The 15,970-nt window shown below is 46.7% G+C and overlaps 1 protein-coding gene across 1 annotated transcript in view; it reads right to left on the reverse strand.

Annotated features, from left to right (window-relative positions):
- CWH43 (cell wall biogenesis 43 C-terminal homolog) overlaps positions 1-15,605 on the reverse strand; it is a 64,209-nt gene extending 48,604 nt beyond the window's left edge. Inside the window, exons 1-4 of the mRNA XM_056111496.1 lie at positions 15,563-15,605; positions 11,223-11,414; positions 3,625-3,745; positions 2,875-3,029 (exon numbers count right to left, since the gene is read on the reverse strand). Coding sequence (XP_055967471.1) covers positions 2,875-3,029; positions 3,625-3,745; positions 11,223-11,414; positions 15,563-15,605 — 511 coding nt within the window. The remainder of the gene's footprint in view (positions 1-2,874; positions 3,030-3,624; positions 3,746-11,222; positions 11,415-15,562) is intronic.
- Positions 15,606-15,970: the final 365 nt, after the last annotated feature.

Genomic DNA, 15,970 nt, shown 5'->3' on the forward strand with positions numbered 1-15,970 from the left:
ATAGCTCCTCAAACCCTGCCAGGATTCATCCCTGAGAATACAGCCAGGAGTAAGCCCTGAGCTGTTGGCTATGGATCAAAAAAGAAGAGAGAGAGAGAGAGAGAGAGAGAGAGAGAGAGAGAGAGAGAGAGAGAAATATGACAACCAGAGAAAATTCTACCAGGAGGACTTCTTTGGAGGAGCAAAAAGCCTGTGCACAGATAAAGCCCTCAGTATGATATCAGGCCTCCCAAAAATATTTCAAGGGTCGAGCACAAGTATGGGGTATGGGAGGCCCTGGGCACCTTACAGTCTGATACAGGAGAGGTCCCAGGCCTCCCAACATGCTTGAGGTGGTCCTTAATAAAATAATTTTTAGGGCCAGAGCGACAGTACAGCGGGTAGGGCTTTTGCCTTGTACGCGGCCAACCTGGGTTCAAACTCCAGCATCCCATACGGTCCCCTGAGCACCACTAGGAGTAATTCCTGAGTGCAGAGCCAAGAGTAACCCCTGAGCATCGCTGGGTGTGATCCAAAAAGCAAAATAAATAAATTAATTAATAATAATTTTTAATTAAAAACAAAAGAGGAAGAGAAAGATAGTTCGGGGAACAGAGGAACATGGCTTGCATGCCAAGGACCCATGTCCCACCCCAGCACCCCAGACCTCTGAGTACTTTTAGGGGGGCACTCATGGCCCTCTACCCCACTGGATATGCTGCATTATCAGGTCCAAGCACTGAACTACCTAGCACAATTGGTCAATTATTACTGGGCGTATCCCCCAAATCCTTGCTTGGGAATGCATTTCCAGCCCCCACAAAAAACAAACATACAAAAAAAACCAAGCAAACAAAAAAATACCAAGTTCCAGAGTTGGGAAGAAAATTTCTGCCAGGAGAAGGAGGAGCAGAACTGAAAGCTGGGGATGAGGGAGAAGCGGTGGGACAGAACATGGCCGTCTGGAGGCTCAGCTGAGAGCTGCAGGGAAGCGAGACCCCTCCCCCCCAACACACACACACACACACACACACACACACACACACACACACACACAGAGTTTCCAGAGTGCCAGCCTGTGTTCTGGTCAGCAAGAATCCTCCGGGGGCCCTCGGCTTTGCAACTCTGCAGGGTCAGCTATGAAGGTGGGGTCACTGGGGAGGAGTCCTGAGTTCTGTGAATAGGGACACAGAACAGGAAGGGAGGGACCCCCGATGGGATCATGGGATCATATACAAAAAGGAGAGAAAGAAGCAAGCTCAAGTAAGGAAATGTAAGAGACACCCTGCTGTGGAGATCCTAATCCACAGCCTGAGCTCGGGCGGAAAGGTCCCGGCTTTGGAAAACATAAAGCACAGGGACGGGGTTCTGGATGCCCTAACGAACATTAACGTCACTGGGCACCTTACTCTCGTGATCTTATCCTATTTTTCACTCCACCTGTCTCATGCCAAGATCAAGGCACAAAGCGGGTGAGACAAACACTTGATTCACAGTGAGCCAAGCCCTGCTCAGCTTCCCTCAGTCTGGGAGATTCCTTCTTTTGCAAACAAAAGGACAGCAATAGGGCTGGTGCCAGTTCCCTAGAGTTTACTAACACTTCCCCCTCTCAGAAAGGTCCTGAGTTAGCAGATGCAACAGACACCCAAGTTGGGTGTGGAGCTGGGTCAGGGCCCAGCAGGGCTGGGCAAACTTTCCTTGCTTCTACACCTCTCAGATTTTAAGCTTCCGTATCAGACCCCCACCCCCACCCCCCACCCCCCCAGCAAAAACCCAACAGCAAAGCAGGTTGGCACCACAACTGTAGCACACAGAAAATGAAGTGGTCTTCCTTGTTTGAAGCCAACTGGGGTTCAATCCTTGGGAACCCATTTGGCCTCCTGAGCCCTCCAGAGCCAAGGTCAGCACTGCACACTGCTGGGTATAACCTCCTTTCCCATATAAAATCAGTTTGTGAAAGGTCTCAGGGAAACGATGCATCGGACACATGCAGACATGTTCTGTCCTGCCTCTCTGCTCCCCAGAATCCCCTTCCCTCCCAGTCACCCCCTCAATGGACCTCGCTCACTCTGTGCTCTGTCTCCCCCAACTCCCCACCCAGCTCCCTAGGTCTCCAACAATAGCATAGATGCCTCCGCTAACCTCTCTGCACCCAGGAAAGAGAAAGTGTTCACCACATGCCTGTGCTGGACAGACCTCCCTCCGAGGTCCCTGGCGTCTTCTAGACCCTTAATAAGCATATCACTTTGCTCTCTTGCAGAAACATCTCATCCTTTGTACTAGTCACCACTGGAGCCCCATTGGTTCAAGTCCCCAAAACCCCCTGGAGATAATCTTTCTAAGAAATAGCACTGCACTGGGTCTAGGTGGAGGTGGATGGATGACAAGTCCCACCCAAAATCCCTGTCCAGAGGTAAGGAGGAAGAAGACAGAGCTGAGAGCCCACAGGGTGCTGAGGTCTGGCGCTCCTCTCCCATCCTCGGGATACAAGCCCAATACTGCTCTTCAGTTTCATTTTTCTATACTGGCAGGAAATGGGGCCAATCAGCTTAAATCAGAGTCTACTGGCAACACTGTTACTCTTTCTGAGGGGGTGGGGATTCTGAAGTAGAAATGCAGAGCAGAAAGATAATTTTTTAAAAAATATTGACTGATTGATGGTTGATTAATGGACTGGTGTTAGTCCACACTCGGCAGAGCTGTGGGATTATTCCTTGCTCTGTGGTCAGGAAAGATCCCTGGTGGTGCTCGAGGACCCTAGGTGATGCCAGGGATAGAATGAGGATGGTAGCTTTAGAAATATGATTCTTATCTTTTCCAGATGTCTTATAATCCCATACGAAGGAGAAACCCTGCCACAGATAAAATTCCCAAAGAAGCAGAGCTTACACTCACCTGTATAGAGGCGATCGAGTGTGGCGATGGCACTTAAGGTCAGTATCACTCTGTTGGACATCTCGCAATTCCAGATTGGGTTTAAGGAAGTGTACCAGATGCGTAGAACTACAAGAAGAATCTGACCTAAAATGAAGCCCCAGATTCTGAAGTACCTGCAAGTCCAAAAGTATTTTTTAAAGACTTTCTTATATGCTTTCAACATACTCTACCCATCCTGAATATCACAGCTACGTAATATGAAAGAGCCTTGTTAGTAATTTGCATGAACAGGCACATCTTAGTCCTCTTATCCCACCACCTAAGCAACCTATTACAATTCCTTAATTCTCAAAATGTTATTGAAATGTGTAACAGTATTCATGTCTTGTCTTGGTATAAAGATACATAGAGAGAAAGAGAGACAGAGAGAGTTAGGGAGAGACAGAGAGAGACTTCTAAACGTTGAATACCATAACTTGGAATACCTCCCTTTAATAACAGATCATGTCTGTCTTTCACGGCAGAGCCTGGCAAGCTCCCCATGGCATATCCGATATGCCAAAAACAGTAACAACAATGGGTCTCATTCCCCTGACCCTGAAAGAGCCTCCAATACGGCAGCATTGGGAAAGAGGAGTAAGGAGAGGCTGCTAAGATCTCAGGGCTGGGACAAATGGAGACGTTACTGGCACCCACTGGAGTAAATCAATGAAGGGATGAGAGTGATACAGTGTGTCTTTGGGTAGGTGCAAAAAATACAAACCATACCTTTGCAAACCACTTCCAGTCCACCATGTCACCGCTTGCACTATCAGCAAGGAAGATACCCCAAATGCAAGGACCACAAGCCGAAGTTCAGCACTTGGAGCCTGGAGCGAGGCAATGCTGCCTGCAAACAGATTAAAGACTGCTGAATATTTCTGCAACCACATCACACTCAGGGATCTCCATTTGATAAGCATTATTTCCAACACGATCTTTATACCCAAGAACATAGAGTTACGATTCAATTGTATGCAAATGCATATGAATCATTAAAACATTTTCATTGTTGTAGCACTCAAACCATACAACTCAGCATGGTTAAGTATACAACTCGGTAGTTTTTTAAAACATATTCACAAAGTGGTGTACTTATTAACAATTCCTATTTCTGGAAATTTTTCATTAGCTCAAGAAAAAAACCTATACACATTAGCTATTTTTCCCAGTTTTTCCTTCTTCCCACAGACCCTGGCACTCACTAATCTACTTCACGTTAAAATAAAAAGTTTTTCTATTCTGGGCCCCTATTATAAGTGATTCATACAAAGTGTGGCCATCTGTGACTGGTTTCTTTCATGAAGCATAGTGTATCCAAGGTTCATTCATGCTATAGTATGTATGCTGTTCCAATTTCTTTTTTTTTTAATTATATATTTCTTTTGATTTTGAAGATACACCCGGTCCTGCTCAGGGTTGAGTCCTGGCTCTGCTCTCAGGCATCACTTCTAGCATGGCTCAGGGTACCATATAGGATGCCAGGGATCAAACTTGGGTCAACCGCGTGCAAGGCAAACGCTCTACCCACTGTACTATCACTCTGGGCCCTCCGATTCCTTTTGACAGTGGAATAATATTCCATTGCATAGATATACCACATTTTGATTATTCATTACCAGTTGATGGGCACTTGAGTTGTTTCCATTTTTAAGTTATCATGTATATTGCTGCTATGAACACTCGTGTGCAAGGTTTTGTGGTAACATATGTTCTTGTTTTCCTTGGGTAAATACCAACAAGTGGAATTGTTGGATCACTGTGTTACAGTTGGATCTAGTGATCTGAGGAATTAACAAACTGATTTCCGGGGCATGTTTTATTCTCTTCAGCCATTTGTGAAAGTTTCTGTTCTTCACATTCTCATCTACATTTGTTATGAGACATTGTCTGTCTATTTTATTGAAACCATTCTACTGGGTCAATTTTTAATGATCAAAAGTAATAAATTCAGAGGCATGTAAATTCTTTTCAGAGTTGACTGCCTAGTAATTAACCTAAATGTCTAAGGTGCCTGATGTGAGAAGGTCTGGAAGTTACATAAAAATGCCAAAGGATTCTGGGGGGGCCAGGGAGATGGTTCAGAGGACTGGAGCACATGGCTAGCAGACTCCTAAGCCAGGTTCAATTCCTGGGACCACATAACCACATGGTGCCTGAGCACTGCCGAGTGCAGCCAGCCTTGGAGTCACCCAGTACTGCTAGGGTGGGCCAGGGATCTCCCACACCACAGGGCCCAATTTTATCCTTGGCCCTTACACTGAACCACTGACTAGGGCTCAGAATCACCAGTGGGGTTCCTGGGCTTCCTGAGTCCGCCGCTTCTTGGAAGCCCCCTAAAAACAAACAAACAACCCTGTCCCAGTAACTGCAGTAAGTGGTTCTGTGGGCAAAGTTGGTGTGGGCACTTTCATATAAGGCAACGCAAATGTGCTCTGGTGTTGCAACCACACTCTGAAGCGCCAACAGCAGGGTTCGGGGAGGAAGCGTGAGCGGCCATACTCAGGCCGCAGCCACCCTCTCAGAATGCAAGACACGGGGAGCCCTGGCCTCCATCCCGGGTGGAAAGCCTTGTTTCTGGTATTGCTGGAGCTGAAATTTCACTGCCTTTTGCTATAGCTTCCACTCTTGGAGGTTATTGTCTTTTTTTCTTTTTCTACAGTGCTGGGGACCAATCCCGGGGCCCCACACATGCGAAGCATGAGCCCTACTGCAGAGTTACATCCCCATCCCATGGCCACCACCTTGGCAAGGTAAGCATTTTTGCAGTGGCTCTTTACCACTGTTCTTTCTTTTTTATTTTTTAATTTTTATTAGTGAAACACCATGAGGTACAGTTGTAGATTTACAAATTTTTGTGCTTGGGTTTCAATTGTACAATGATCAAACATCCATCCCTCCACCAGTGCCCATTTTCCACCACCACGGGTCCCAGCATCTCTCCCACCCCCCATCCGCCCCATCCCACCCTGCCTCTGTGGCAGGGCATTCCCTTTTGTTCTCTCTCTCCTTTTGGTTGTTGAGGTTTGCAAAAGAGGCATCGAGTGGCAATCATGTTTGGGCTATAGTCTACTTTCAGCATGCTTCTCCCATCCTGGGTGGATCCTCCCAACACCCTTTATTTGGTGCTCCCTTCTCTATCTGAGCTCCCTTTTCCCCTAGCATGTGTACCACTGTTCTTTCTAAGTCCAAGCCTCTTCAAAACCAGAGTGCAAGCACCAGTAAGATAGTACAGGGCCAAGATGCTTTCCTTGAGGCGTTAATAATTCTGATTCTTTGTGATAGAAGCACAAATTTGAGAAATATTTAGAGGAACTGGAGAGATGGGCTTAGTACCTGCTTTACAAACAGGAAGTCTGAGTTCAATCCTCAGTATTGGGGTCCCTTAAAAACCACTGGGTGTGACGATAGGGCACAAAGCCAAGATATGCTCAAGCCAATCCCTCAATTACACCTGTGTGGCCCCCCAAAAAATAATCTAGGGGATATAGGTTGCAGCTGAGCAGCAGAATACATGCTTTACATAATTTCTATGCCTCGTACTTGCTAAAATATTCAAATTGCTTTTTCCTTTTAATTGCAACACACTCTCTGTAAGAACTCAAAAGATATGCCATCAAGAGCACCTTTCATACCTGTTTTGGAGTACCATATTCTTCACCCTGGAAATAAAGTGCTATTCATTTAAAAAAATGTTGTAGCACTATCTATGCATGCTCAACTAAATAATAAGTATATTTCACCTATCCTTTTTGTTTTGTGGCTTTTTGGGGTCACACCCAGCAATGCTCAGGGGTTACTCCAGCTCTGCACTCAGGAATCACTCATGTTAGTGTTCAGGGGACCATATGGGATGCTGGGGATTGAACACTGGTTGGCCGCATGCAAGGCAAAAACCCTACCTGCTGTACTATGGCTCTGGCCCCTCACCTATCCTTTCTTTCTTTTTTTTTTAAAGAAGCCAATTTATTTTATTTATTTTTTCTTTTTTTGGGGGGTCACACCCAGCAATGCTCAGGGTTACTCCTGGCTTTGCACTCAAAAATTACTCCTGGCGGTGTGTGGGGGCCACATGGGATGCCAGGGATCGAACCTGGGTCGGCCACGTGCAAGGCAAATGCCCTACCTGCTGTGCTATCGCTCCCGCCCCTCATCTATCCTTTCTTATACAAAATTAGTCTTCTGCATGTAGTACTTCCATTTTTACTTGACAATACATTTTGAAGAAAATTTCATTTTACTGTATAAACAATGATCTCTGGGGTTTTTTTTTATAGCTGTATGGCAGTATTCCAAGTCTAATAACTATATTTATTTATTTAGCCTATCTTTTAAATATGTCACATAGGTTCTTTCCAATATTGCTATCTAAACCTTCAATGAGTTGTAACATTTTTGCTGGTGGAGGATCTTGGCTTGATGTTGGTACCTACTATCAGTTCAGGGTGGCAGGTGCTCACAGTAGGAGCAGCTGCAGCTGGTTCTTGAAATTAGACAACAATGCTATCTGCTATGCTGAGCTCCAGTGAGGTCTTAGTGAGCTTTACTGAGCCTTAGTACGCTTCCCTTAATGAAAGACTTCTGTGTGACATGCAAGGTCATTTGATAATATTTTAATCTCAAAAGAACTTCATTCAAAACAAGTCCATCCTCTCAAACCCTACCTCTACTTGATCAACTGAATTTCTATATCCCTGGCTATCACTGGAATAGTCTTCACCAGGAGTAGATCCCTCTCAAGAATCCCACTTTCTTTGCTCAGTCATAAGCAATTGGTCCATTCAAATATCATAATATTTTAGCAACACAGTTAAAGCTCCAAACTCCACTTCTTATCATAGTTCTCTTTCTAATTACACCAAATCTTCAGAAATTCTCTTCCTTTAAGTCTTGAACCTCACAAAGTCATCCATGAGGATTGGAATCAACATCTTCAAACTCTTGCTAAAACTGATATTTTACCACTGTCCAGAAGTAACAAGTGTTTTTAATGGCATCTGAGTTGTGGATCCTTTCCAGAAGGTGTCAATTGGCTCTTCCAAGATTGTACAACCTATATCTTTGGCAGCTAAAACCTTACCCCAAAAATACAGTTCTTAAATAAGACTTGAAAACCAACCTGACTCCTGGGTCTCTTGGCTGCTGGGAGCCTGCTCTGTTAGCAGGCACAAAAGCATCAATCCTCCTGCACATCTCAGATCTCTGGATTGACCCAATGCCTTGTCAAGAGCAATAATATTTTGACAGGAATCCTTTTGTAAAATGAATTTAGGTTTCACAGTGGGCTTAAAATATTCAGTAAATCACATTACATAGAAACGAGTATGTGCCAAGCTTGCTTTGTCTTACCCATTATAGCACACACAGTAGATTTAGTGTAATTACTAGGATTTCAGAATGGTAAGTTGAACATTGGCTTCAAGTTAAAGACCTTAGCCCCTAATAATTCAGTCAGTCATCTGAAGTTTTGAAGTGGGACACTGATTTCTCTTCCCCAACTATGAAAGACTTAGCTGGCATCTTCTTCCAAGATGCATTTTGTCTGTATTGAAAATGATCTTACCCAGATTTTCTAGAAAGCTTGCTGTAGTGTCTACCCCTGCACTCTATACTTCCATGCCCTTTGGCTATGGAACAGCATTTCCCTCCAACCACATGAACCCAGTCTGGTTGTTCTAAACTTTTCTGCGGCTTCCTCACCTTCTTCAGTCTTCTGAGAGCTGAAGAGTTTTGGGGTCTTGCTTTAACTCTTAGTCTAACTCTCACTGGTGGTTAGGGTTTGATCTGCCATTTATACCACTACAATTTTCTCCCTATCAGCAATAAGTCTGTTTCATTTTATCATCCCTATGTCCACTGAAGCAGCAGCTTTCATTTCATTCAGGAAATGCCCTTAGTATTCACAGCCTGACCGTTTGGTGCAAGTGGCCTGGTTTCTGTCCTACTTGGCTTTCACATGCTTTCCCCTTTAAGTTTAATCATTTGGATATTTTGATTGGAGACAGCAAACTCTTCCTTCGGTTGAATACTTGGAGGCCACTATAGAGTTGTTCATTGGTCTAACTCCAATGCATTGTGTTCCAAGGAACAGGAAGGCCCAAGAAGAGGGAGAGAGATGGGGTGGGGAGTGGTACAGCCGGAACACACACATTTACCTCATAAGTCACTTTGCATCTCAAAGGGGTATTGTATTGTTCATGATACCTCATAGACAATTCTAATAGCAACAGTAAAGCTTAAAAATAGCTACAATAATCAAGAAAAAACACTTGAAATTCTGTGAAAATTAACAAAAGGTGACACAAAGGTACCAGGAAAACACATACTGTTGGGGGAGAAAACACTGCCATTAGCCACTGCTCACAGAGCAGCCATAAACCTTCCCTTTGGGGGACACGAAAAGTCTGTGATAAAGCAACACAATCAGGCAAAGTCCAGCAAAAGACGAAGTCAGTTGGTGTGCTACAATGCAAACATAATCTTTACCCATATTCTCCTTTTATACGTCTCCTTTTATAAGCTACCTTGCTTATGTGGAACTGAAAGATGAAAGTCCCATTGGTAAGGCTACAGCCAAATAAATTATTTATATTAATAAATTGTCACTGTCCTCCCGTTGTTCATCGATTTGCTCGAGCGGGCCCAGTAACCGTCTCCATTGGAGACTTTGTTGTTACTGTGTTTGGCATACCGAATACGTCACAGGTAGCTTGCCAGGCTTTGCCATGCGGGCGAGATACTCTCAGTAGCTTGCCAGGCTCTCCAAGAGGGGCGGAGGAATCGAACTCGGGTCGGCCATGTTGGCTGCGTGCAAGGCAAACGCCCTACTGCTGTGCTATCACTCCAGCCCCTAATAAATAATAAAATAATATATAAATAATACGAATAAATAAATATATAAATAATCACTGTATCACTGTAACTCTGTCATCCTGTTATTCATTGATCTACTCGAGTGGGCACCAGTAACGTCTGCATTTGTCCTAGCCCTGAGATTTTCCAGCCTCTCCTTACTCGTTCTTCCCAATGATGTAATATATACATACATAACATATAAATAATATATAAGTATATGATAAAATAATAATAAAAAATAAATTGGTAAGCCAAATCAATACAGCCTCTGCAAGAACTGTTCCCAGCCATAGTCCCACAGGCTGTGGGTGCTCATACCTCCCAATGTGACACTCCTACCAGACTTGGTCTTTATCAATCTGCAGATGACACTAAAGGATGTGTGTGTGTATTATTCTTATTTGATACATTCTAGTATATTTATAAGAATCAGTTATATGTCCTTTACGATAAACGGATACCCTCCCTTTTCTATTCAATTGTTGGTTTTTTTCATTTGTTTGTTTTGTTGTATTATGCTTACTGGGGAAGGGGGACTTCTCCCCAGTTGTACTGAGCAGCTCCTAGGTCACTCCCAGTGATTTTGACCTGGCCGTGAGTGCCAATGACTCATGCTCAGGCTGGTGATGTGGTGCTGCTCGTGCCCAGCAGTGTTGGCCTTGTGCGGCTTTACCCAGTGGTGTTTGGGGAGACGTGAGGTACCAGGGATCAGCCTATGGGCCTCTGAGCTATCTCCCTGGCTGTGTCTTTCTCTTTAATTACTGACTAAAAGAATCACAAATATCTCATTCCAGTTTATTGTCTGACTTTCTTACTATGTGTTGCTTGTGATGCACATTTTCCATATTTCACTATTTAACATATTTTGTTGCTTTTTTATGATTCAATTTATTTTGTGACATAGCTGGTAAAACAGAGCACAGTATTTTAGAAGCTAGCATATTCTGAGTCTTAGCTTCCCTTTCTTAGCACAGTGAGTTTGAGGTTTTTCCAGTTTGGGAGAAGTCACAAATTTAAAACGCATTGGTCTACTTTGCCTATTTACTAAATCACAATTGTAATTTTTTTTTACTTCGTTTAGTGGGGGGACACACCCAGTGATGCTCAAAGTTCTACAGCTGGCTGGGTTCTCAGGGATCATGCAGTACTGGGGACTGAACTCAGACCTTTATTTTTTTTTTTTAGTTTTTTTAGCTTACATCCTGGCTCTGCATTCAGGAATTTCTCCTGGCAGGCTCAGGAGACCATATGATGCCGGGGATCAGACTCAGGTCATCCACGTGCAAGGTAAAAGCCCTGCCCGCAGCTCTTGGACCCAGACCTTCTGCATGAAAGCCTGCCCTCCAACCCTCCGAGATATCTCTGGCCAAATTTTTCATTTTTTCATCCAACCATTTAGCATTCCACAAACATTCTACCTTCTTTTACTTGGCTTTTAACTAAAACAAACCTTGATCGCTTTAAAACCTTACCAACAGTAATGATCCGCAGAAGGGCAAGCACCCACTTCTTGTTCACCAGTTTCCAGAAAGGAGTGATTGTGAGGAATATTGGAGAAAGATATGCGAGGCTGAAAACTTCCATCCCGGTGAGCTCCAGTGTTTGCAGAGGGAAATAATAGATCATGGGTCCCAGGCCATGGCAGAGCGACCAGGCAACATAACCTAGAAAAGAAAGGGTTTGTGGGGCTGGAGCAATAGTACAGCGGGTAGGGTGTTTGCCTTGCATGCGGCCGACCTGGGTTCTAGTCCCAGAATGCCATATGGTCCCCTGAGCACCACCAGGAGTAATTCCTGAGTGCAGAGGCAGGAGTAACCCCTGAGCATCGTTGGGTGTGACTCAAAAAGAAAAAGAAATTAAAAAAAGGGTTCGCAAGAGGAAAGAAAGGACCGCTTGTCTTTGCTTCAACCATGATCTATCCCGCGGTTAGCATCATCTCAGGGGGCCCCTCTCTCTACTCCTCTCTCTCTGCTGGTTCCTGCCAGGAGAATCCCCCCACACACCCCATTTTAAGAAGACTTTTTGCTCTGGAGTCCCTCCATCATCAACCTGATCTGGTTGCTGGCACTGTATGACTCCATCAGCGTGTCTGGTGGTAGCCTGAAGGCCACTGCAAGCACTGCCAGCCCAAAGACTCAATACTACATTGAACTGTGTGACTCTTACTGGGAGTGATCAGGGACCCCTGACCCGGCTCAGGAGGCTCCCTCTACCACCACCTCCACCCCCAAATCAGAGAGCAAGGCTGGCTGGGATCCTGGACACCAAGTGACTCCCTGCCACTGCAGCCAGGTTCTATGAATACCACCCCAAAAAGGGTGTGCAACCCCCTCATTGAGCATCACAACTGAATAATATGGCCCCCACCTGGGAGCTGGTGTGCAAACACAGCAACCAAAGTGGGGGGCCCCTGTTGAGCCCCCAAGCCCCATGTGCACACAACCACAGCCTGATGAGTGAGACCAGCTAATGCCAAAGCTAATGTGTGAGCACCACAGGCAGACACTGGGTGCTACATCTGGCATCTTAGTGACCACAAAGAGAAATAGGGTCATAAAATAAAAACAAGAAAAAAATTAGTTGCGGAAGGTGATGGTTTGGGCCACACCCAGTGGTGTTTGGAAATCACTTCTGCTGAGAGACCATCATGGTGCCTAGTATTAAACCAGGTCAGCCACATGCAAGGCAAGTGCCTTACCTAACCCCTGTACTATCCAGTTTCTCTTTTAATTTTTTTAGGTATTTTTTTTTTCTTTTGGGGCAAAAAGAAAAGTACAGAGTTAGATAAGGCACTTGAGTTGCATGCAGTTTGAGTCAGGCACCATAATGGTCCCCCAATCCCCACCAGAACTGATCCCCGAGCACAGAGTCAGGAGAATAAGCCCTCAACAACACTGGGTGCACATACAACACACACACACACACACACACATTCACTCACACACACATTGCAGATCAAAGAGATTAAGAGCACAGTGAGCTGGAGCACTTGCTCTACAAGCAGGGGGCCCTGTGTTCAGCACCACGTGGTCTCTCAAGACAAGAGCAATCCTGCCAAGCACAAAATGAAGTGTGGCAAGAAAAAGAATCTTAAAAATAACAATAAATCAAAGCAGCCATGTGGGAGGGTGTGTGGCTGGGAGTGAGTAGAGCAGTGAAATACCTAGTCTGAAGTCAGTTTCACCTCTGCCAATTACTGTGCAGTGTTCTACATTCATGACAATTAACGCAGAGTGGCACTTGCCAACCACTAGGCTCTGGGCAAAGCATTTACTGGGATCACCTCTTCTTCCTCATACACAACCTATATCCTTGGAGAGGGACATTATTACTATTTCCCTTATACAAACATAAAACAACACCAGGCAGGCAGCAAAGAAAGTTCCCAAGTCTCAAAAGGGAAATAATGGACTGAAGTCACAGGAGTAAGGCAGAGAGGAAGGAACTGAAATCCAAGTAGCCACTGCACTAAGCTTAGTACCTTCTCGGCCTCCCAGTTTTAATCTGTCAAATAGTACTTGAACCCCTCACCCAGTTAGGAGCAATAAAACGGGACCACACTGGCAGAGTACCTGCTCCCTAAGTACTAGCTAAATGTGGGTCATTTTACACTAGGAATTGCAAAAGATAAAGAACTCAACTAGGGAAAATGGGGGTGGGGATGGGGGAGCTAGAAGGGGTGAAACCATGCGGCAGGAATTCAGGGTACCACCCGCAATATCACATGGCCCTTCCAGTCAGAGCACCAAGCAAAGCACCACTGGATGTGCCCAATAATGGTGGGCCGGAGCTGTACCACAGGTAAGCACCTACCTTGAAGGCGGCCCACCTGGGTGAGATCCCTGGCACTACCAGAAGTGACCCCTGAACAGAGTGAGGCATAAGGCTGAGCACTGCTGGGTGTGAAAGGGAAGGAAGGAAGGAAGGAAGGAAGGAAGGAAGGAAGGAAGGAAGGAAGGAAGGGAGAAGGGAGGGAGAGAGGGAGAGAGGGCGGGAGGGAGGGAGAGAGGGAGGGAGGAAGAAAAGAAGAGGGAGGGAGGATGAAAAAAACTTTATTTTTTTATTTTATTTTATTATTTTTGCTTTTTGGGTCACACCCGGCGATGCTCAGGGGTTACTCCTGGCTCATGCACTCAGGAATTGCTCCTGGCGGCGCTCGGGGGACCATATGGGACGCTGGGAATCAAACTTGTGTTGGCCATGTTGGCTGCGTGCAAGGCAAACGCCCTACCCGCTGTGCTATCGCTCCAGCCCCTGAAAAAAAACTTTAAACCCAACATTTTTTTTGTTTGATTTTGGAGCCTTGACAGCCCTGACGAGCTTCTTAATTTGCCTTTTATTTAGTCATCATCATCCTAGCTTCCATGAGAAGATCCAGAATATACAAATTAACATAAACTTGGAATCCAAATGCCGGGACACTGACATAGCCTCAGCCAGGTGATAATCAACTACCCTTCCCTTATAGACTGACGTCATGGAAGCATTGTCACAGGCTACCAGGAGTATTTCCCTCCCGCTATGCTCTCGTAGCACCCCCCCCCCCCCATTCAAACCAACCAAGTAGGTTTTACTGAGGGGGCCTGTTCTGACGTTGTAAACTGTTATTATTAGAGTCATTCAGTATGAATTTTACAATGTTTCCAAAGGCCAGAAGGAAACAAGAACGTCTTCCCACATTCTTTACATAAATGAGGTTTAGTTGCAGGAAGCCTTTTTTTTCTTTTTATTTATTTTATTTTTTGTTTTCAGAATTACAAACTTTGGTGCTTACGTTTCAGTCATACAATAATCAAGCGCCCATCCCTCCACCAGTGCCCATTCTCCACCACCAATGATCCCAGGATCCCTCCCACCACCCCCACCCCATCCCCCACCCCTAACTCCTGCCTCTGTGGCAGGAGCATTCCCTTTTACTCTCTCCTTTTGTAAACCCAATATAAAAAGAAAGAAAGAAAGAAAGAAAGAAAGAAAGAAAGAAAGAAAGAAAGAAAGAAAGAAAGAAAGAAAGGAAGGAAGGAAGGAAAGAAAGGAGGGAGGGAGGGAGGGAGGGAGGGAGGGAGGGAGGGAGGGAGGAAGGAAGGAAGGAAGAGAAGATGAAAAGGGGGAAAAAAAGAAAAAATGGAGCCATCCGAGCAAATACCCTCCGGGAAATGAAGCGCTCGGGAAGCGGCCCCTCCCAGGCCTGAGAAACCTTGCTTCACACCCACCGCGGTGATTCTCGCTCCTGAATGGAAATTCTGGGAATTCTGATATTAATCATGCAGTTCCCAGCGAATCACACCCGTCGTTGTCCCGAGGGCTTTCTGCAAACTACTACGTAGGAGAACACACCTGAGTCCAACACGTCTCTCCCCCAGCGCCCGCCCAGCAGTTCCACCAAACGGACCAGCGGAGCGCCCAGGAGCCGACGCTGCGGCCCTTCCCGCACCCTCGGGCCCCAGGCGCCGGGCACCTACCACCACCATCACCAACACCATCACCACCGCCACGGGGCACTCAGGTGTCCCCTTGCTCCTCAAAGTTAAATTTCACGACCAGAACTTCCTATTAGACTGCAGGGTCGCGGAGGGCGGGGGTGTCCGGGGGCGGGGCGGCGGGAGCGGCCACTGGAGGCGGCGCGCACCCCTCGGGGCGGTCGCGGGCGGGCGAGGGAACTCGCGGGCTCCTCGCCGTGCCCCCGAGCCTCGGGACCCCAGCCCAGGTCTTGCCTCGCCTTACCTTCGGGAGCAAGCGTGCCCGGGAGCCGGTAAGGGGAGGAGGCAGCTCCGTTCGGCGCGCGCGGAGAGGGGAACCCCGCACCCCGGCTTACCCAGCAGCGTCTCCGCGAGGATTTCCCTCCATGGGGAGGGCATGGTCGCGGCGCCCCTCGCGTGCCCCTGTGTCCTGGGTCCCCAAGGTGCCGGTCCGCCGCCGTCCGTCCGAGCGCGTGCGGAGCCCGGCGAGGGTGCGGCCCCCGCGGCCCGCCCCCGCCCCACCACGCCCCGCCGGCCCGCCCGATCGCAGAGCGTCGCGCCCCGTCACCTCTCTTTGGGGCTGCACCCGGGACGCACGGACCTGCGCGGGGACCCCGGGACTTCCAGGGCACAGTCGGTTTGCAGAGCTATCTCGGGGTGGAGCACTGCCAACGGCTACCCGGGAGCACAGGGTTGGGCGGGGTGGGGGGGGGGGGGTGCCCGGTTTTGAACGTGGCTGGGAGAAAGCCGAGGGGCGCTGGAGG

Source organism: Sorex fumeus, unplaced genomic scaffold, assembly GCF_029834395.1.
Source record: "Sorex fumeus unplaced genomic scaffold, SorFum_2.1 ptg000013l, whole genome shotgun sequence".
NCBI classification, from domain to species: Eukaryota; Metazoa; Chordata; class Mammalia; order Eulipotyphla; family Soricidae; genus Sorex; species Sorex fumeus.